Source organism: Cupressus sempervirens, chromosome 10 (genome assembly GCF_028749045.1).
Source record: "Cupressus sempervirens isolate cs-2001-9-10 chromosome 10, ASM2874904v1, whole genome shotgun sequence".
Taxonomy (NCBI): Eukaryota; Viridiplantae; Streptophyta; class Pinopsida; order Cupressales; family Cupressaceae; genus Cupressus; species Cupressus sempervirens.
The window spans coordinates 519485470-519510026 of record NC_143127.1 but is presented as its reverse complement, the minus strand read 5'-3'; the positions used below and the strand labels follow the sequence as shown (position 1 = coordinate 519510026).

Sequence of the window (24557 nt, the reverse complement as noted above, 5' to 3'; positions counted from 1 at the left end):
CTTCAAAAACCCTTTTGTGCTTATCAAACACCAGCTGAATGTCATAGTGAAATTGCTGTCTTGAACCTAATGTAGTCGTAGAGAAGATGAAACAGTGCGCTGCCCACTCAATGTCATCATGCCTCATAATATCTTGCATCCTGTGAGCTGAAATCACTCCGAGTTCACCCTCATGCATGGGCTTGAGAATCACTTGTCGACCATCCTGTAAGAATTCTAATTGCATCTTGATCAATTGTGTGGATGCCAATAGTGTGCAACCACTACCTTCCCAACATGGCGTCTAATCCATCCAAATCAACCACATAGAAATCTGCCTTGAGAAGATAGTCATCAAAGTGAATCGAGAGTCTTGACACTACCCTAACTTCGAACTCTAGTATATCATCAACCTGTACCCTTCTCTTTGATAACCAGCATGCGCTTATGAAATTATGTGATGTACTTGTATCTAAAAGGCACACAATACGCTGCCCTCTAACTATGCCCTTCAAATGAAAGGGATGACCTGTGGGATCACTAGAAAAGAAAGCTATTATAGGGGACTGTCCCGGAGTGGATTTCTTCTTCCTTTCTTTAGGAGGTTGCTCCTCACTTTCTTACTTATGACTGCCTCCTTGCTCCTCATCCTCCTCTTCCGAAAGAACCTCGACATAATGTATTTTGCCCTTGCCAAGGCATCTGTGATCTAGTGTCCATGGCTCCCTACAAGTGAAGCATAGCTTCTTCTTCCTCAGTTTATACTGTGTCTCAAAGTTCGATTTGGGGCGGAAGTCCTATGCTGATTCTTGTTCTTCTAGATCGAAGTAGACCCCTTGTAAAGTTTCTTAGGAGGCTGTAGTATCGAAGAAAGTGAGTACAAATCATGTGCGATCTTAATAGCATCATCCAAAGTGTTTGGTTTAAGGACCTTGACCAAACCTCTAAACCTGTCCTGTATGCACTCAATGAACAACATTACCCTACAACATTCATCATACATAGCCATAACATTATGCGAAAGTAAGCCTGCTGCTGCAGGTTGGGCTACCTCTTCCTTGGCATTATTCTTAGCAAAAATGGGCATTAATGGCCTATCAGTGTTTTGTGTGGGGGCCCTAGCAGCTCAGGGTGATCATGCCACACCATCACCTCCACTGTGATGACTCGGTGCTCTCCTGTGTGTCGGAGCTAGCTGCTGCATAGCACCTGTATGTTGCTGAAATGGAGTAGCGATATTATTTTGTCCATCTATAATAGCTCGCAGAGTTTGCCTCACTTCCTGTTCTTGTTCATTCGCATCATGAGCCATTTGACTGACATGTACCTGTGCAACTTGTTCAACCTGTTCACCCTGCTCAACCTGTATGCTTGTCTCAAAGTTTAGCTGCTTGTTTCAAAGGTTAGCTTTTTATTAACTGTGTAACTATCCTCAATATCAATCTAGTCTGAAGATCTTGTCTGTTTAGGTCAGATGTGACTGAAATTGCATGGCTTCCTATTCATGCCTATCAAACATTTTTCCTATCTTAACTAGCTCGCAACTCCAATAGTTTACCCACAAGTTGGCAAGTTTTTTGAATTTAAGACCATTGTAGTAATCCAAAACGTATAGCAACAACAATAGCCTCTAATCAGACTTAACCTATGGTTAGAAATGTTGGTCATGGTTCTACCTCAACACTTCTCACTTTGCTGCAATATGATGGAACAATAATATAATAGCATAAATGGTCAAGAGCCGTAGAGTTTTGCAATATTTTTTTTCAAATATATTCAACCGAACATTCATTGACTTGAGTTAAACTTTATATAATCGTTCAACGACAATATTCAATAAATGCACGTATGAGACTGTACTTAAAGAACTGGACATTTTAAATAAACAAATATAAACAAGTAACAAGGCACTTGGTGTTGTAGTGTAGAGTCTACCTCACACAACCCATATCATTGGATAGAGTCCGTGACAGACAACTTGGTTTAGACTTCCGAGGTCTATCTCAACGTTTTAATGCTTCTGACTGGATTGGTGTTACACGGACTTGCTACTCTCCTGGTGCTACTCGCAAGTCTGCCTGTGGTTTCCTTTCTGCGAAGTCGACCTCTTATCCCCTCTCATTCTGTGGTAAGGACGTGCAACATTGACACTCCAAGATGTCACAGTAGGAGTTGGCTTGCCTACTATTGCAATACCACCTCACAACTTTCTGATAGCAGAAATGGTTACTCATAATCACCTGGCGGATTGACTTGGATACACCTAGTTAAGCCCAACAAATTTCTGCCCGGAAGCGTTTGTGGAATAACTTACTTTTGAATGTCGTCCACACTATGATGAAACACTGAGTACTGCTCCACGTTTGTTTATGAATGAAGCCTTAGATGAGTTGCTGGAGCTACGTCCAGCTTCTCCACTATCTCAAGGGGTTTCGTTCTTTAGATATCTAGTCACATTTTAAGCAACCTTTTGTATTTTAATCTATATCATATTTTCAAGGTGACAATCCCAAGGAAGCTCATTGCTTTTATAACCTTGATGTGAGGGGAAGTACAAATAATTAGGCAATGTGGAATAAAAGTCATTTTTCGTCTTCTACTCACTCAAGTTACTTTGTTATAAAATGACTTTAACTCATAAAGTAACTTTATAAATGAAGTGACTTAAGTATAGAGTAACTCCACCTAAATATTTCCCCAACGAAACCAAATAAACTCTTGTGACTATTGACATCCTCAAGATTAATGTCTTTAGCCTAATCGGATGGAAAGATAGACCAACAAGGCGCTAGTAAGACCTAGTGCGGAGAAGGGGACATTACAACTTCCATCATCCCTATTCATGGAAGTCAACTCACTAGCATCCACAACTATATGCAGTTGAACCCAATCTGGGGTTTGTGTAGACTGTACACGCTCTAACTCTACACTAACCTCATCCAAACGTGAATGGGACTCTTGGAGGGCAAACTGAGTATACTCCAAAGAGTTTACAATCACCTCAAGCTCATGGGTGAGCTCGTCAACCTCCTCCTTTCCCCTCAAGGCATCATAAGTAGTCTCTTTCAAGTAGGAAATCCAGATCTGGTAACAACTGCAAATAATTATGACTCATAATCCTTTTAGCCTCTTTGAGAGCATGAAAGTCCTCAAGGAAAAGATCATCATCATGGTGCTCATCTATCACAAGAGTGCTCATTTGTAAATATAACGACTTCATTTTTCTATCTTGTGTTTTGCAGTTTCATGAATTAGTAGACTATTGGCAAAAAAAAGAGAGAAATTGGGTATAACTCATTTTTTCATAATTTGTGTTAAAAGTAGAAATTTTTATTTTTAAAATAATATTGAGAAATTTTTTTTTTTGACGTGAAAGATATATTATTTTTTTATAATATAAAGTTAAAAATTTAAATAAGTATCCATTATTATATGGAGAAGTATCTAAAGATAAATAGTGATCTATGTATCTTTTCTAGTTTCCTATTTATAAGCAAATTTATGATAACTCATTAAGGGTTGTAAATAATTTAACATAAAATAATTTTTCATAGCTTATTTTAAATCTAATCTTAAAAGATAATTATATTTACCTTGTTTATTTTGCTTATCAAATTGTATATGCACAAGATATTTAGAAAATATTTTAGTCAACATATTCTAGTGGCATTTCTTTAGATGTTTTATAACAAATTAGAATAATGATATATTTATAATCTATAGAATTGTAAAATTTGACTATGCAGATGACTACACATAACAGAAAAATAAATAGTTGTTAAAGGTATATTTATTCTTTAAACCACTTCGGGGTCTGATAGCTGTTGTGGAACTAACAAACTACATGCCATCCTTTTAAATTTTTACTTTACACCTTCTTCACATTACATCAAATTATAGCGAAGTCCAATGTTGCAGATTGGGCTCTGATGGCGGGTCAGGAAATTTATATTTGTGGTTCGATATGTCAGTTCAGGCTTCAACATTAGTTCAGGAATTGGTATGAAATACCAGTAGTTTTAATTTCCCTTTTCTTTATAAGTTTCCGAACAATGTATTGGCATTTGCTAAAAAAAAAAACAATAAAACATGGAAAGCATATAATATTGCCAACTTATGTAATTCCCCTTGTATAATAATGAATGATGTGGCTGATCCCAATGGCACTTCATGAAATATTTCAAAATGCTTAGAAAAATTTGATACATCCCGAAAATTCAAATAAATTTACTTCTGCCACTATTTTATTTTATTTGAATTCAAATTCAAGAAGTAAGGGGTTGGGGGAATTTAAACTGTTTTTTTTTGATTTGTCATTTATTATTTAAAACAGTTTTGATGGGCTTTAAGTAAAACATGAACATTGAGGTTGATGATCCAGATCCTAGGTAGAGTATAGTTTGGTGAGTTCTATATGCTTAGGGGGTGCATTAGGTGTTAAGAAAAAAAATTAAAATTAGCTGATTCTAATTGTAGGTCAACATTGGGCAACAAATTTGCCTGGACAATGCTCTGAGGAATAGTTGGGTCATTAAATAACAAATTGTAGCATGAGAATTTGGATCCTCTCAATTTGTACGTGATTAACAAATCCCAAGATAGGTTCCCAAACCTTGGACCCATACAAGATTGTAGACTTGAAGATGGTATTAAACAATTGCAGATTTCAGGGGATGTCTTGGCAGTGAATCTGTGAATACTGATGTTTCGAGATAGAGAGAGGCACACCCCTTGCAAAGTTGTGAATGTGAGATAGGTTTCATGTTGAATGATGGACCAAAAAGTTGGATCTGCAAGTGCATGCAAGTTGATGTGATCTCCAAAGCTGCCTCCTTGTAAAAGAATTGGATCTCGGAAAGTAAATGTTTGGAGGTTGGTAAAGATCATGACCTTAGTTCAACTAAGGTTGACCAGCAGCTAGCACGGTTCATAACAGTGAGCAAGGGCATCAAGTTTTGAGAGAAGAGAAGCACATCGCAAACAAAAGTTTGTTGGTGATAACTAACTTGTGTAAAATGCAACCATCACCCATATGAGTATGTTGCAGAAGAAACTAATTTAACTCCTTAGTGTAGATGTTAAAGAGTTTTGGAGAGAGGGTAAACTCCTGCTTGTCTCAAACTGTCTTCCTCACAAAGTTGGAGAGACCATGAGAGGTATGAAGTTGTGCAATAATTGTCTCATAATGATTTTGAGCAGCTGCAACAAGAGTCTAGAGTGCTTGCATCTCACATCGTTGGTAAAAGTATCTCTGAACTGAGTCAAAGGTCTTCTTGAAGTCTTTGAAATGACAAATGACTATGAGAGCACTGGTGAGCCTCCTCAATAATAGGCTGGAGTAGGAAAATGTGGTCACTGGTTTGATAGTCTCCTTTGAATCTGTCTTGCTTATGAGATCAAAGCTTGACTTTTGCTAATTGCTAAAAAACTGCATGTCTAACATTGTAGCATAAAGTTTGGCAAATGTTCAGCATATTAAAATCAGTCAGAGAGAATATGTTTTTAGCCTCCATGGGAACAAAAATATTTAAATCTTGAATTGGAGGCAGCAGTTCCCTAAATCCATCTTTTGCCACAACATTAAAAGGAGAGGATATCTAGAATACATTCTTGCATTGTCACATTGCTCACAGCTACCTCTAGTTTTTTTATTGAAGTCTTCCCATAAAGAAGCCTCTGCATACCAAAGTCACCTGTTTTCTGTGCTATCCCTTCTGCTAGGTTAAGTGTACGAACACTTTGTTAACATAATATTTTCTTTAAACAAAAAATATGGTACTTGCCATTTGTGCAAGCGATCTCTTGGAGACCAAAATCCTAGATAGAACCAAAAACACCAGCAATTGATAAAACAACACCCAACAATGCAACATAAACCGCAGCTGCTATATCTAAATTCCTCTCGAAGGCTCTGTCAAAGTTTCGAAGTTCAGTTTCACGTCTACCTTCAAAGTTGGTCAAATTTATTCCTTCTTAAAACTTATCATCTCTTAACCCATTAACTGTAATATATATATATATATATATATATATATATATATATATATATATATATATATATATATGTATGTATGTATGTATGTATGTATGTATGTATGTATGTATTTTAAATGGATATGTATATTCATGAGTGTGGGAATGCAGCCATACTGAATCTGTAGATAAAAAATGGCAAAATAGGAAATTGTTCACACCTTTGTTGACAATGTAGTATCAAAGTTCTTGTAATGACATAAACAAAAGACAGATTCTCAATTTTTGCAGACAGACAAATGATGTAAATAATTATGCGGATGAAAATATGAATTCTGTAGTCTGTGGATTGTCTTGGTTTTACGTATCTAATAACAAATATTCTGTTCATAATCTAGAGATTCATATGGGCTTACTATATGCCTCCTCTTTAAGACTAATATTTCTCTCAAGCACAGGATCAATAAGTGAATCTTTGCAGTCAAGGTGCATTAGAATCAGAGAATTAGGATTGATTCTAAAGCTAATGTTTCTAGTTCCTATTGCTGGGGTCACCAAGGAGCTAGAAACTGCAACTGGGTGATCCTCATGTTCAGTGACAAAACTAACATATTTAGAGGTTGTTGCTGTTTTCCTCACTCTTGACATTGAACTTGTGGATTTCTTTATCCTTTGATGTGATTATCAATTAGTCGTTTGGATCTTATGGGGTTATTTTCTCTTCTCCAATATCAGCTTCTTATTCATTAGTATTTTGAATGAAATACCTAAGTTTTTAATAAATGTTAATACATTTCTTTTCCTTGCAGTAATAGAAGAGGTGGAGAAACTTTAAGTTTATCTTCAAGAGCACTTGCTGCTGCTTGGCCACCTGAATGTTCAAATAATATACCAGTGAGTAATGATGCAGTGCCAATAGCGCATGCATTGACTCAGTCATCTTCTCCAGGTTTGGAAATTGTGTCTTACTAAAACACATTTATTTTTTCAGAATATGCTTATATAAAAAGCTAAAACACATGAATACTGGTTATGACTTTCTGTTGTCACTATTCTTCATAACCCTGTAATGTCCCCTGTTAGATTTCTAGGGGATTAAGGGACAATTAGCCAAATTCTTACAACTCTCAGTTCCTGATATCACTTTTATTTTTGTGTAATAAGGATGACCACGTGTTATTTCAAGACTAATAACCAATATCTACTATAATTTATCAATCACAATTATTTCTGACTTAGGCAGTTGTACTTAAGTGAATGAATATTATTATGTATTTACTATTTATAATATATCACTGCTAGTTCGAATATGTAATAATGTGATCCTTTTGGCTGCAGCAATTAATTTCTATTACTGATTACAATCCTTAAATGTGTGTAATATAAGATGATAATGTGGCCTATAATGTTCAAATATGTAACTACATTCTCACAGCCTTATGTAATGATGCTGTTGATGGGTGATCTGATTATCTTTCCGGTGTACATGTCCTGCTATCATGGATTTACTTCCTATATTCCAGATGAGATGAATTGCTGAATATATTAATTGTCTATTGAATATATTTGTGAATTAGATTAAGGAGAAAAAAAAAATCCTACTCCCCCTTCTGAATCTCCATCTGCTGAGTTCATACGCTGTTGTTATCTTTCAGAGATATGCTATTCTAGGACTTATTAGTCATGAATATCTTTCAGATATATGCTACTCTAAGACTTATTACTTGTGAATATCTTTCTGACATATGCTACTCTAAGACTTATTACTTGTGAATATCTTTCAGATATGAGCTACTCTAAGACTTATGTCCTTAACTCGTACATTTTCACCTCTCTTTTATATTCCCCCCTTGATCTTACTTCCCATTCTCTCTTTATATCCTCATGTCTGTATGAAGAGAGGCATCTTTTAGAGGGACAGTTTTTGAATGGTCACGTCCATGCCTTAGCATACTAATCACTGCCTTTGAACTTAATTGCCACCTCTTAAATTATCGTTGCTTCATTCCTAAAGTGTTGCCTTTTAGTCTTTAATTTCTTCCTTCTAAATATTTATCAATGACATATTTCATGTGAATAATGAAAAGTGAATAAGACAATTTTGTCTTATTTGATTGTTTATTGGATTTATTTAAAATTTTAATTGCTATGCTTTGCTGAATCTTAATTGATGTTTTATTAATAACAATGCTGGGTGCTTGAATCACATTTGCTGCCCATGAACATTTATAAATTCAATTACGAATTCATTTATTATTAATTATAATTATAAATTCAACTGATTATTGTTGACCACAGTAATCTCAATCAAGTTCTATCGATATTTATTATTTATTCATTTATATATTTTATGTATTTGATATGTTAAAAAATATTATTTATATATATTTAAAATTATTAAGATATCTAAATTATTATATATATTTAATTATTAAAAAATATATACATATTTATATTATAATTATATTATTTGTATATTTGGGATGGGGACCTGGTTTAATTGGCAAGAGCTGCTTGTTATGAAGCACAATTTCAGGATGTCTAGCCTGCCCCAGCAAATGTGGTACCAGTCACATTAAAAAGCTTAGCCGGTGCACTGCAGTTTATAGGGGTATGTTATACCTGATTCCTTAGTCTGAAAAAAAATATTTATATATTTATATGTTATTCTCTATTATTGATTTTAATATTTTAATTTTATTATCATTATTTATTATCAAACCTAATTCCTGGAAGTGGACATCAGAAACCCATGCAAAGAACTGTAAATGTAAGGATAAAGAGTGGAAGCACATTTGATCTTGAATTCATAAATGCTTGAATTCAAGTGACTGAGAAACCTATGGAAGTTCACTTCTTATCAAAAGTGATAATTTTCCTTGCAGTGCATTTAGGCCTAGATGAACAATACCAAATATTTTTCAATACTGTTTTTGTTCATAATAAGATATAAACTTAAGCTCAGATTCTATTACATTCGTCAGTGAACTGTAAAGAGAGCCAGTTTTATAAATTGGAGAGCTTAACAAGTTTTCATTGTTTTGGCATTTTGGAAACATAACATGAAATTGGATATTAGATTATTATTCTTTAAGTTTTATAATTTAGAAACAAGAAACAAGATATCTGTGCATGCATGCATTTTGGCTGTGGGAGATGACACATCAACAATTTTTATAGTAAAATGGTAACATGATCATTTAATTATAATTGCGAAAACAGAATCACATAGTATCATGTAACAAAGGAGAGCACATGAGAATGATAAATTTATTGTGCAAGGTAGTGTTGAGTACATCAAGGAAATGTCACATCAGTGCCCTTTCCTTGACATTCAATTCACTCCTACTTATCATTCAATTCACTGTTGATTGAGTCAATAGTAAATTAAAATATAAAAAATATTTATTGATAAATTGAAATTCTAATTAACTGAATTGTCATGAAAGTCCTAATTGTGAAGAAAACACACATAAACCAATTTTCACTTTTTAAAACTTTAGCAATCACAAAGCGATAATCACAAGCAAGATCCAACTATAATGAACACATGATTTTTTTTGATTGGTAATATTTGTTTGTATTGATATTGATAAAGAGGGTACATTATATCGGTATGCCATCAAGCCTTACATTTAAAGCAACCCTTACCCTTACATATATTACAATAATAGATAAGGTGTATTTCCTTAAAAAGAAATCCGATGCATTTATTGTATTTCGGAAGTTTAAACCCTTAGTTGAAAAAGAGTCTGGGAAATCTATTATTACTCTTAGATCAGACAATGGGGGGGAATTTTGTTCTAATGTTTTCTCCAGCTTCTTGGATACACATGGCATCCAATGCCAGTTCACCACACCCCACACGCCACAACAGAACAGTGTAGTTGAACGTCGGAACAGGACAATCACCGAGATGGCTTGTTCCATGTTCGAACACAGACATGTTCCGAAGCGTTTTTGGGCAGAAGCAGTTAACACTGCAGTTTATCTGTTGAACCGGTCACCCACAGTGACGGTCAAAGGTAAAACTCCGGAAGAGGCCTGGTAAGGTCGCAAGCCCAGAATCAGTCACCTGAAGGTTTTTGGCTCTCTTGCTTTTGTTTGGATCCCTGATGCTTCACGCACCAAGTTGGATGCCAAGAGTCAAAAACTGATGCTTGCTGGATATAGCAGTCTTCACAAAGCCTACCGCCTTATTGATGTTGAGACATCTCGTCTCATATACAGCCGCGATGTAGTCTTTGATGAGCAGCGAGGACCATTCATGCCTGTTTCTCCTGTTCCTGATCCAACAGACCAGCCTATGCAGGTTCATGATTTGGGAGTTCGGCTTCCATTAGGTCCACCTGATGGGAGGGCTCCAGTAGCTCCTACAGCTCCAGTCCTGCCAGTGATACCTGTACAGCCACCTCCGGCTTCTCCTGTAGGATCACCTCGTTTTGAAGATGCTTCACCTGAGTTTGATCCAGATTCTTCTGATCAGGATCCTGCTGATCAAGCATCTCCTAGTACTACTGTTGGTCATTCTCCTCTCCGGCCTAAGTGGTGGGCTAAGACACTTGCTGATCTTCATGATGATGAGCTCATTGATGGGAGAACTACTCGGAAAAAGAGCAAAACTATAGATTCTGTTAACTTTTCTCTTATGGCCAACATTCACAGTGTGTTTGAATCTCAAACATATTCCGAGGCTAAAGGAATTCCAGAGTGGGAACAGGCCATGCAATCTGAACACCAGAGCCTGCTGAAGAACAACACTTGGGTCCTTTCTGATCTTCCCCCAGGGAAGAAACCCATTAGCTGCAAATGGGTCTACAAAATCAAATACAAATCAGATGGTACTTTGGATAAGTACAAAGCTCGTTTAGTGGCAAAGGGCTTTTCTCAGCGTCAGGGCATTGATTATGAGGAGACCTTTGCTCCTACTGCAAAGATGAGCACCATCAGATTAGTCCTAGCCATGGCAACACAGTTTGGCTGGAAGGTCCATCAGATGGATGTAAAGAGTGCTTTCCTGAATGGTGATCTCCATGAAGAGGTCTACATGACGCAGCCTCCTGGTTTCAAGGTTGCTGGTAAAGAACATCAGGTTCTCGGATTGGTAAAAGCTCTCTATGGTTTGAAGTAGGCCCCTCGGGCATGGTACATCAAGATTGATACATACCTCAGTGATCAAGGCTTCAAGAGGAGTTCTTCAGACTCAAATCTATACATCAAGACTACTGACAGTGACATCATCCTTCTGGTTATCTATGTGGATGATCTGATCATCATTGGTAGTTCGGCATCTTTGATTCAGGGAATCAAACAACACATGCCAGTCTTTTGATATGACTGACCTTGGGCTCATGCATTATTGCTTAGGTGTTGAAGTTTGACAACAGTCTTTTGGTATATTCATCTCTCAGTCCAAATATGCCAGGGCCTTGTTAGACAAATTCCGAATGCAGGATTGCAAACCTGTATCTACACCTATGGAGAAAGGTCTCAAGTTATCAGCCAAGTCTGATTCTCCTTCCGTTGATGATACTACGTATAGGCAACTAGTAGGCAGCCTCATCTACCTATCTGCTACTAGGCCTGATATCAGCTTTGCAGTTAGCTATATTTCACGCTTTATTTCAGCTCCTAAGGCTGATCATTGGATGGCAGCAAAGCGTGTGCTTCGTTATGTGAAGGGCACTTCTGATTATGGACTTCTGTATTCTCGGAGTTCTAATCCTAAACTCAGTGGGTTCACAGATTCAGATTGGGTAGGCTCTGTTGATGATAAAATGTCAACATTTGGATGTGTTCAGTTTGGGATCCAGTGCAGTCACATGGACCAGCAAGAAGCAGCAGGCAGTTTCTCTCTCTTCTACAGAGGCTGAATACAGAGGGACTGTTAAGGCAGGATGTGAAGCTGTCTGGCTTCGTCGGATGCTTGGGGATATGCAGATGTCACCAGCATGACAGACTACTCTGTTTGTTGATAACGAAGGCGTTATCAAGTTAGCACGGAATCCAGTCTTCCATGAACGAACCAAGCATGTGGATGTTCATTGTCATTACATACGACAGCTGGTTGAAGACGAGACTATAGATCTGCAGTATGTTCCTACCTCAGATCAGACTGCAGACATTCTCACCAAGCCTCTTGGTCCTGATAAGTTTGTCAAATTCAGAGGACAGCTTGGTGTGTTAGATAGATTAACCATTAAGGAAGGGTATTACAATAATAGATAAGACGTCTATTATTAGTTAATGGTTATCTTGTAAATATCTTTAGCTTTAGTTTGCTTTCGTTTTTTGCTTTCTCTGGAATAGAATGTTTCTATTCTTTAGGATCGTTTCCTAAGGAAACATTGTCTCTTCCTTTTGTATAAATTGACCTCTCGGTCTCTGTTATTAATAAGCAAGTATTTACCAATTACCTCGTAATAACATATACCATTAGGTAAATATAACACAAAACAGTGTATTAACACTCTGAAAGTACAAACACCCACCCATACATTAGCCAAACTTTTAACACAAAAAGAAGTGCCACCACCTCTATTGTCGACTACACCTTAAACCAGTTTGCCGCTTCCTCATGAGTAAATGTTCGGGTTGCATGATCATCCTCCACTGATATCCCTGCCTCATCCTGCGACGCTTTCCCCTACCTTTTCCCTCCTCTGGTAGAAACGAAGCACCAACCCACATTCCCTCTGTAGTTGACGCACCCTCCTTTAGCTGATATTTCTTCACAATTTGATGTCGGAGTTTTTGTTCGGGGGTCAAAGTGCTCTTCCTCGCCGTAGCCTTTATAAAACCACACGCCTCCTCTTTCGGCACCCAAATGTTCTCAGCCATGTAATCTGTTATCAATTTCCATCCCTCGACAACTTTAGGGATATGCACACCTTGCAGATTTGAAGATGGCCACATCACCAACGGTTGGATAGAGGAATCCCCTCTGCCAATCAATTGCCAGGGTTTGGTACCCATTTCAATTGCCACCCCCAGAACAACTCGTTCAATAATTTCATCTAGTCCTAGAAGCCATTACCTATTGACGCTTGCAACTACCACCCGTCAAACCTCATCTTTTGATCCCCCCACCAACAATGTAAGCGCCACAAACAGAGAGGCCACGTCCAGATTGGACCTCCTCTTCCAGAAATCATCCAAATACTTTGGCCCAAATAGCAGTTGAACACCCTTCATAAAGCTTGGGTCCTTAATAACGAAAATGTGTTTCAGATGCCTTAGAGAAATCCAACCTTCATAAGTCTGAATTTGCGAATCCGAACCAAGAGCAAAATTCGCCTCCATTTTTGTCTCAGTGAAAAACAATGACCTTTCCCTAACTTGCCTGAATTTAACATCCTTGGAATCCTTTGGAAAACGTCCTAAAGCCAACCAAACACTTATTTGACATGTGCGAGGGATGTAACGGTATCATGAACAATTCTACTACTTACCCTAGGATGATTAATGTCCTCGTGAGTCTAAATCATAATGCTTCATACTTCAAATTGCGGTACCATAAGTGGATTATTTACTCTAATGGTCATCAAATTTCCTCTGTTTATTTACTCTCCAAGGTGATGTAAGTCCTCACAAATTACAGATTAAGGACCCAATGTTGAATTGGCACCTAAGTTGGCTAGCCGATCTGCCATTTTATTTGCTTCCTTGTAGCAGTGTGGCACTTTAAAATCCTCGAAGTCCAGCAGTAACTCCTTGATTTGCCATATACTCTGATCCATTGCCATGCATCCTTCTTTTCTTTCTTGATGCCATTGATATTGATATCCGAGTCACCTTCCAAATGTATATGTTGACATCCATTTTTTACTCCCAACCCCAAAGCTTCCTTGGCAACTAAACATTTTGCAATATTATTTGTACCATCCAAATGCAATGGTATTGCCTTTATGATCTCTTGCCACACATCCACACCTAGATACACCTGGGTTGCCCCTTGCAGCCTCATCAAAATTAATTTTGATCCATCCCTCCTCTAGAGGTATCCATAACGCCTTCTCCCTTTTCGACATTGGATTAAACCCAATACTCCCATGAACGGGCTATGTATGCATGATTTTATGTGGAAACCCTTGCAGGAGAAAACACCAGCAAAATACTGCTTTCATGTATATCTTCTTACAAGCTTTGTAGGTACCAACCCATAGAACATACAAGCTGTGTAGGTAACAACCTATGGGAGACACCAATTCCCTCAACTGAGGACCAACTTGGTAAGGACCAATCTCTTTTAATGAGAAGCAACAAGCTTTTGATCCCACAAAAAATAAGGCACCAAGCTTTGAATTTAAAAGTTATAATAATGTCTCGTAACTGCTCGAGATCACCTTCAACACTGCCCACAATTCCATCAAAAATCTGCCTTAGAACTTTAGTCTCAGGTCTGAAATATTCCTCTGCGCAGTTGTGCAATATCGTCTTGAAGGATTGTTCTCAAATCATCACAAAATCCTGCATTAAGTCTGCTCCAATTATCTCTAATTTCTGCTCTCAAAATATATGATTTTTAATTATACATCAGCTCTCAAATATCTGATATCTGTTGATTAATCTGATGTTAATCTTATGAAAAATATTCAATCAATTGATGTATAAAATCCCTTAAGAAACTTCCTCATACACCCCTCAGACATTCCTCTTCATCCCAATAGTTATGACCTTTCAATTGGTTGGCCAGTAACAATTAATAAGCTTTTATTTTAATTTTATCTTCCCCTCAAAATCTATGCTTTGATACCATTTTAATATCCCCAATTGAATATATTCCCCAAATTCTCCCAAACAATTTTCAGAAATATAAATAAATAAACTCATTCAAAACTTTTCAGAATAACCAACAGAATTCCAGAAAATTCCCAGCTAACATATACTCAGAAATGTTATTGCATATAATATTCAATAGTACAATAACATAATCCAATCTTAAATACAGAAATGACAGCCAAATTGGATAATAAGAAATGAACTTGAAATGCAATGTGAATTCTGTTGCTAGTCCACCTCAAGTGATAAACTGGGTTTCTGTCCAATCCATTGAGAAAGCCTTATGGTTTTGTCCTCAGGTTTCTAAATAGAAAGTCGAAGCTTGCCAAATCTCTCCAAGTGAAATCTGAAATCAAATCATAAGCCCAAGCATGCCGAACTGAGTCTAGTTTTCTTCTTTTAATGCCCAGTGCAGTAACTCTTTAATTTCCCTTGCCTGTCTCTTCATTTTTTATTCTTTTATCTCAAATGTCCCTTTTCTACTTAGGAGAATAAATGATCCTTTAAATGATAAAGTGACTTTTTAATGTATTAATTTGATAGTCACTTTATTAAATATTTATTGTAACTTTTGACATTAAAATAAATAACCAATCGAACTTGGAACAGCATGTGTGATAGCTTGTTAGAAAGGTTTTGGCGAGCCACTCAGAGTCCAATACTAAGATGCCAAAAAATGCGGAACCCTGTTATAAGTAGTAATTATCCTGGTAACTCTGCTAAATCACTCTGATTGGCTTGAAACTGGAAGTGCCTAAGCCAAAACTTACCTTGATATCTCTAAAGTCCTGGTTTGCCCACGAAACCATGGTGAAAAGGGCTAACGAAGCATCAGGAAATAATGCCCCCCAAAAAATGGGACATTACACGATGTCATCACAGGCCTTAAACTACTTGTTTGATTGTTCTATATGCAAAGTCAAGGCTGCTGATATGTCATCATTTTCAAGCAAATTCTCATCATTTGAAGATTCAAACAATTAATTGGAAACATCTTGGGTCTCCAACATATTCTATCTTTGAGTAACGCCATTCTTTGAGTAACATCATCCTCATCAAAATGTTTGTCTATAACGACCTCTAAGTCACCAATGTAGAGATTTATATATCCTTTACCTTCTTCATCGCTGATTAGAATCTCTTTGACTGTCTTATCTGCTTTACTACCCCTACAATTATGACCTGGAGTCCAAGTGTCTTGATATGTCAAACAAATCTGCACCCCTCTCAATTGGTTTTTACTTTTTTTTTTGAGAGATCTTGCAACCTATAAGTATATTTATATTAGTTCTTTTTCAGTCAACTGTTTCTTGAAGTTCTTAATCTTCTGCTTGATTAATCTTGTTGAGAGCTCATAAGCCACATGTGACATATTATGCTTCTTTCTCAAGATGGCTAAGAAGTCTGATTGTAACCTCTTACATATATCATTATCCTTGTCTGAGACGAAGCACATGATGGTTTGCATAACAAGCCCTCATATTGTCTGGATGATGTTTGCTGATTCTAGCTAAAAAGCATTGAAATATTTGAAGAATCAGTTTATCACATTTGAGATCCAACGTAAAGATAATGGCTTATCTCTTGCCATAATTTATAGAATCTTAGCCCTCTTGCCATAATAACTTGTGCTAGACAAAGCAAGCATAGAGGTTGCAAAGCCCAATTCAGAAGTCTTCAATCTGACTGGTCTACTCTGGACAAATTTAAGTCTAATTCCTCTAACTTAGAAAGAATACCATCATGAAATTTTATGGACTCCAATTGTAATTTAATCAAATAAAGCCAATTCCCTAGTTTATTTTCTTACGACAAGTCCCTTAGCTGATCACAATTTGATGTTGCATAGAATTCTTTTGAGAAAAGATTACCTTTCAGATCTGCCAATGGCTTATTTTGGTTTCTTGAAACTGAATGTCCTACCAAATATGATGTACAATTCCACAGTTTGTAAGACACTACCTTTGTTTGACAACCACTGAAATGGACAACCCTGCCTGGTGTATATTTCATCATGCCACGAACGGCCGCTTCCAATCCGGGCCTTCTGTAATAGATGACAATCTTGAACTACTATGTCTGCTGCTCTGGAAAAAGCACTGCACTAACCCGTCCTATTTAGCCTTAGAAGTTCTGAGTTTTCTGATTTTTCATGCATTGTTAATTTGTCAAACACTTGACTATTCATAACAATCAAAAATATTCATCTACTCTACGTGATCATTTTATCAAATACTGTGCATACTGTCTTGAATTGACAAGTAAGACTCCATTCTAGGCTCGAATAGTCTTCATTCTGTTTTCTTGAAACTTTAATTTCCTACCAAATCTTATGTAAACTTCCACAGTTTGCAAGACACTACCTTTGTTTGCTAACCACTGAAATGGACAGCCATACCTGTTTTATTTTTCACTACCTTGCCACAAATGGTCACTTCCAATCCAAGCCTTCTGTAATAGATGACAATCTTGAACTACTATGTCTGCTGCTGTGGATGATACGCTATAATAACCCCTGCGCTATATAGCCTTAGAAGGTCCGAGTTTTCTGATTTTTGTGCATTGTTAATTTGTCGAACACTTGACTATTGATAACATTCAGAAATATGCATCTGTTCTGCATGGTCATTTTTATCGAATGATTTGCATACTGTTTTAAAATAACAAGTCTCCATTCTAGGCTTGAATTGAATGGTTTACAGTTACAGAACTGAGGTAGAAGCATTGACAACATACCATGGTCATTGTTATCGAACAATTTGTATACTGTTTTCAAATAACAAGTCACCATTCTATGCTTGAATTGAACGGTTTACACTTACAAAACTGAGGTAGTGTTGTGAGGTTTTCACACCATTGCCCCAAAATTTTGGGGACCCCCTTTTTCTGGATCGCCTTGACAAATTTTTTGGAATTGTCCAAAAAGTTTTTTTAATTTGGAAATTTTACACTTTGGACGCCTTCGGGGCCAGCAGGGATGTGGTTGGATTTATTTTTAACTTGATGCGAAACTTGATTTTTCGGAATATGTAATTTTATCCTTAGGCTGAACAAATTTCAAAGAACAACACTTGGCAAGGTAAATTTACAAATTTTTGGACTTAGATGATTTTATTTTGAAAATTGGATGTAATTATATAATCTTTAGCCTTTTCACAATAAATTTTTTTAGATTTAATTGTTTCGGAATTTTCTTTTAAATTTTTGGTGAAAGAATTTTTTTTGTGATAGTGAAAGTAAATTGGAAAAGTTGATTTTGGATGCTAGAGAAATTATTTATTTTGGTTAAAAAATTAAGAATTGCGTTGCAAAGTCGAAAATGGATTAAATTGCAAAATTTTGCATTAAATTGGTTGAATTTGCTTTGAAGATTTTAAAAATATTTAAAGACACTGGTAAATTAAAATTGAAAATTGATTTTGGCTTGCTAGAGTTGATTTTAATGATATTTTAATTACTAAAACGCTTTTAAATGATAATTTTGGCATCTCCTTGGCTTTCCTAATTTTATTTTACAATTTTTGATCACAACTAGCAATTAAACGAACAAATTTCACTATGGAAGAGGTAATTTTAATGATGCATTTAAATCTGGGCCATGATTGAGACACTAATTTAATTGTTTTCTCCTATAGGTGCAAGTTGGCCAGCTTGGAGGAGTGAAGGGAAAATGGTATAAGAGGGCTCCTCCCTCTCCCATCTTTTCATTCTATCACAGCCTTCTTCTCTTGGGCGATTTTTTCCCTCGGAGCAAATTTTCTATGCTTGGCGATTTTCTCTTAAAGGAGCAGATTTTCTATGCTTTGGTAATTTTGCAAGGGCAGATTTTGGTGCTTTGCAATTTTGGGGCAGATTTCAAGTGCTTGGCGATTTTTCCAAAAGAGAGCAGCTCTAAATATTTTCTTCCTTGGTGATTTTTTCTCCAACTAGGGCTACAAATTTCTGCCCTAGACAATTTGAAGAGCAGATCTGAACATTTTTCTTGCTTGGACGATTTTTTCAAAGTCTGATTTTCTTGCAAAGGGCTGCGAATTTTTGCACTAGATCTGGGCGATTTTACTTGGAGGAGGAAACACATGATCAAAAGTCTGATTTTTGGCAGAGTGTGGGCAGTTTCCAAGAGATTGAAATTCGGATTTTGCAAGGAGGCTTGAATTTTTTAATGTCTGATCCAAATTCAAAGAGAGTTCGGCTATTGGTAAAGGTAAAATTAAAAGTAAAATTCAATTCATTTTAAGACTGAAGATTGGTTCAAAGGCAGAATTTACTCCTTGTTCTTGCTTGGTTTTGTTTCCCTTATGTTCTTTTTGCATTCATCATCCACCACTTCATCATCCCATCTATAGGTTGAAGATTGGAGAGATAAGTGTAGATTTCATAATAGGACAATTGGCGAGGCAAAAATAAGCTAGACCACCCTAGGTTGAAGTTGGGAGATATAAGTGTAGTCCATCTTAAGGTAACGAAGAGGCAGAAATAAGTGGTAGTAGCACCCTTAAGTTGAAGATTGAAGATTGATAAGTGTAGTGATAGGAATTGGCGAGGTAGAAATAAGTGAGATTCCATCAATAGAAAGAAGGTTGGAGATTGATAAGGGTAGTCCATATCACTTAGAGCAAAGGGGCAGAAATAAGTGTTTAGGATGGTAGATGTTAGTGTAAGCAAGAATCCAAAGGGAATGAATACCAAAAAAGACAACGAAGACATGATGCCTAAGACCACCTTCTTCTCGAAAGTGAGGCGAATAAGTGACACCAATATCGGCACAATAAGCATGGTACAGCTAAAAGACAAACTGAAGCTAGGACAATCCCCCATGGCAAAGAAGATATATAGGAGCGGAATTGTACACGCGACGACCTTTCCTTCTACCTTGCCTTGTCCAGAATTGGTAATGGAATGTGCATCTTGGTTTGATTTGGTTAGTAAGTCCATCATTTTTGATGAAGGGAAGAGAGTGTTAACCAACATCGGTGGACAAGTGATTGAAGAAGCATTCAGTATCCCCTAGTACAAAGGCATGACAGTGGTAATGATGGATTGGGCGGCCAAGTCATTTCATGATAATCAGGAAGCTTTCTTCATTCATCTAAAGCAAAATTGGTTACACGAAGACAAAAAGGGTGTTACCAGGTCATCAAAGCTCACCAAGTCGAATTTCAAATCAAAGTATGGCAATCTCATTGTGCTTCTTAGTCGGATCATGGGCCTAGCTCAAGGTGTGCAATTCGAAAACTAGATGTACTTCTTTATTGATGAAATTGAAAAAGAAAAAAGAAGATTTGATTGGGCTAGGATCATAAGTGAGAATCTAGAATTGTAGCTTAAGACTATGTAAAATCAAAAGCAATCCTATATGGGGTCCTATTTGTTCTATCTGATTGCGAGGTTGTATGAAAATCGGGGACTTAAGGCCTTTGGAGTAATTGGTAATGGGTCGGGACAATGTTTGGTGAATGAATGCTATCAACAACTTCACTTGCACAACAACAAAGACTATGAGATATTTTGTGACGCCTTTGCCATGAAGACAGTAAGGATATTACAAGGGACATCTGCTCAGAGGCTCGCATCGGAAGCAAAAGCAAAAATTAAGAAATATGGGAGTTGGTTCATCCAATTTCCACAATTCACTTATATTAGAGTAGCAGGATGCACAGTTCATCCCAAGAGACTTCCAAGGTACCCACCCGACAAGGTAGTTTTGACGGAATTGGCTAGGCAACTTGAGCATTATGACAGAATGATGAAACTCAAAAGTGAGACATGCATTACCTTCTCATTTGGAATTGGCAATGATAATTGCCCTAATCCTGTCGCCTTTGTAGCTACGGAGAAAGAATTGAAATGGTATCATCTAGCATGGTATAAAGCAAGGCAAGGATTTGATCCTAATGGTCTTATCAATGCATCTCATGGAAATGCATTCAAACATGTTCCCACTATAAAAGATTTCTGGGCCAATGCATGGGATGACTTTCACGTGAGAAAGCTAGCTTTCTCAAGATTGTCAGTGAACATGATGAGGGCAATTAGATGGAAAAGCCTTGATATTCCTGATCAATTGGAGGATGATGAAAATGTGTTGAGAGAAGATTATAATACAATGGAGGGAATAGGGTTGAATCCAGTGGATTGGAACGATCATCAGGATCCTTCCTTGAAGGTAGTTACAAGGGCAGTTGATTTGCACACCGAGTCGTGGTACAATGGGAAGTTGAGGAAATTACAAAGTGAAAGGGTACACCTTATGAAAAAATGAAACCAAAGGTAGGTCCATCGGGGTCAGTTAGACAGAAAGGTGAGAGCAGTAGTCAGCAAGGAACGGTTAGAAGCAAGAAGATAAGTTTGGAGACTTAGAAGACTACAGAACATCAGAAACCTCTAGCAAAGAAACATAATGCAACACCGTCAATGGAGAGCATAATTGAGGTTAGAGACGAAAGGGATAATTCAAGTGGACAAGAGGAGAATGTCAATGAGACAGAATTTGGATCAAGATTGGATGAATTGGGGAAGGTTTCTATCAAGAAGAAATGTTTGGGCACCCTTGCCTCCCTCAATGCCTGTGTTATATATGTAAAAGAGTATGAGAAGGACCATGAGAAGATACTGCAAGCAACGAGCAAATGATGAATTCAGTTGAGCTAAAGATGAAACATACACTCTGCCCTCCTATGAAGGAACTCAACGACAAGCTAGCCAAGTTCATTATTTTGGCTAAAAAGATGAAAGAAAAGGGTAGATTTATATTAGAAGATCATTTGATGTAAGCCCAAGTGGCAATTTCTCTTTCTTCTTGGATAGGGCAAGTGTCTAATTTTGATTGGCTACCATTTTAGTGCCTTCTCATTGGTTGCCACTTTTTTTTTGATTGGTGCATTGATGAGGTGACATCTTCTCATTGGCCGATGGGGCGGCAACCCTAATTAGGGTCTCTAGGATCCAATCTGGATTATTGGTTTTGCCTCTTAATCTCTACCGTTAGTTGTAATTTTGGGCCTCTATAGAAGGCCGTTTGCTCTCATTTGTAAAGGGTCAAAGAAAATTGTTGCTAAGATAATATCAAAATTGCCTCTCTTTATCATTGTTGTGTCTTGCATGGTGATTAAGAACATTTGGTGTTATTGTATGGTTTCTACTTCCAATAGTTAGAATTAGATTTCCTTTGAAGCTGTTAGAGTAGATTTCATTTCAAGAAGGTTGTTAAGTAAGAGTAGATGGATAGTTGCATGGTGATATTAGGGGATGTTTGATAGGGATCTATAAACTAGGCCACTAGCATCCTAGCGGCTGGTTAGGAAGCCTTGCGTGGTAATCTAGTCATTTTCCCTTGAATCACTGTATCTATGGAGGTAAAGCCGCTGGTTAGCTTTCATTAGATTCGATCCCTGTCTATTTGCTAATCTTTCCATTCATAAGAGGAGTAGAGCAATGAGTAGTTTTGTATCTGGAGCTTTGAGGAAGGAAGGAGAAGCATCATTGGTAAACACACCCCCATCATCACCACCATCAACATTATCTGGCACTCGTATATTTTAGAAACCCATCATCATTACCATCATCCCAAGACCCAAGTCATCCTTGAATGAACAATGTAAGGCCGCCTACGTGATTACCAGCAAATCACATCGATAATTGAGTTAGTATCCACAGGTGTAAGGAACATTGGAGTTTATCTCATGTCTTTATGAGTATTAACTTTTAAAGAGAGGAATTGAGTATTTGATATCCCATATCAAGTGTTCAATTGCTATATGTTATGTAGTGGTACAAAACTGACATCAACATTATCTAGTGCTAAAAGGAGGGCCGAATGATTTTCGTTCTTGGATCAACTTTAAATTCAGAGTAGAAATTGATGAGGAATGAGCTTTCAAAGTTAGATTTGAGATGAAAGATCTCTTTTAAAGTGAAAATCAAAAAAGCGAAAAATTGAAAAAAAAAAGAAAAAGTTTTCTCAATGGACAGGCAAGTGGATGTTCTTCCCATTTGATCTGATTTGAACAGAAGGTTAATTCAATGGGGTTTGTCTCAACTTGCAGCATCAGGGAAGTGTAGGATACATGGTACTACGAGCCATGAGGAGCTTGAGTGTTTGGTGTTTCTCTTGAGAGTGGACTTGGCATTAAGAGGAAAGTTTCCTTTTTCACAAATACATGAACCTATGGTCCTTGTCAATTCGGAGGAAGATTTTCTTGTTTTCAAAGAAGATATCAATAGGAAACCAAAAAACATATATGGAAGAAGTTCTTGGTGCAGTGTACACAGTCTGTCACATTCAGAATCTACTTGCCCATCTTGCCAAGACACCATTGACTTGGTCAAGTTTCAATTGGGTTTGTATGAGGAAATATTGGTGGGGGGTTGTAAAGATTTCTTTCAGCTTTTAAGTTGGACACCAAAGAATGAAGAGGGTAAGATTTATCAAGATGATATGGTTGACTCTAATGTTCAAGATAACCAAGTGGATGAACCTTCACACATTATATCACGAGGTGGAGAGGCTGACAAGAAAATCGTGGAAACAATTGAATTTATCCAATAGAGAGAAAAGGATGGTAGGCAAAGGTCAACATGTAAGGGCACACAAAGAACTACAAATGGAACATCAAATGGTGGATGAAAAGGAAATTTTTGGTGAGCGTTCATGCATAATTCAAGGGGTGACTCTTGGAGATGGGTTGCAAGAGGTTTCAGATATCCTTAAAGAGGAACATAATCAAGTGGGTGAGTTGAACAAGGAATTACAGGATATCACAAGAGTTCAAATGTGAGGAAAAAATACAAGGCACTATCTATACTACATTCTTTGGGTGAATGCTTGAAGATCCTGTGGAAAAAGTACAAAAGGAGTCATTGCCCAAAGCATTTCACGGTGATCAAGTTGTTGCAAGTGGCATGATTCACCATCAACTTCGACCTCCAGAAATTTGGCAACTTGAAATGGAAGTTGATGGGCAACTCACAAAGATGTATGATGATTCTCCTATTAGTCTTGAAGGTGCTATGTTTGGTGAGAGTCTATATAAAAAATTGCAAGATTTTCCTAAAGAGAGTTCAAATGGAAATTACATGCTAGATGATGAAGCTCCTATTGATGAGGATATGCAAGGCTTATTAAGTGGTGATCAAGTTGCTCCCATAGAAAGGGAAAACAAAAAACAATTTGGGTTGATGCTGCAGTTGGATATTGTATTCGAGCAATTTAGAGAGGTGTTTGATGGAGAGAATATCAAAGAATCCTTGGATTTTGAGGATACACTTGAGGAGATTCACAAAGATGCATGCTTCATGTTTCACATGGACAAGCCCCCTAAAAGGATGTTTCAAGGCCTTGACTTCACGACTGATCCTGCCTCGATCACTCACGGGTTTGGTGTTGATGCTATTGGGATAGTCCACCACCAACTTCGACCTCCTAGGGCCATGGAGAATTTGTAGGTTCCATTTGAATTTGAGCCATGCCGGGTTGTTTCTTTCCTAACTCTTAATGTTCAAAGTTATAAACATTGTTACTTTGATTTTGGAAATTTTGGAGAGAAAACTTGTTTGTGGTTGGATCATGGTCTTGATTAATTTCCTCAATTGTTGATCGCGCATGATAATTTTTTTGACTTTGAGTTTGATGTGACCAATTTTTTTTCAGAGTATAAGGATGGGTTTGCGAGATTGAGAACTATTACCCAAACCTTGTTACTTTTGAACATCCTGAGAAACCATGTTAGATCCAGTGTATATATTGGATCATTTAGTGTTGTCCCTTTAAGGTCTTGTACATAGTTGGGGTAGGTTTATCTTGGACCATTTGGTTCAAGAGAGTA

The 24557-nt window shown here is 37.1% G+C and overlaps 1 protein-coding gene across 2 annotated transcripts in view; it reads left to right on the top strand.

Annotated features, from left to right (window-relative positions):
* RMI1 (recQ-mediated instability protein (DUF1767)) overlaps window positions 1-24557 on the top strand; it is a 314057-nt gene that overhangs the window by 92713 nt on the left and 196787 nt on the right. For both annotated transcript variants that reach the window (XM_089807777.1, XM_089807778.1), the window contains exon 4: window positions 6762-6901. In XM_089807777.1, the coding sequence (XP_089663903.1) occupies window positions 6762-6901 (140 nt within the window). The remainder of the gene's footprint in view (window positions 1-6761; window positions 6902-24557) is intronic.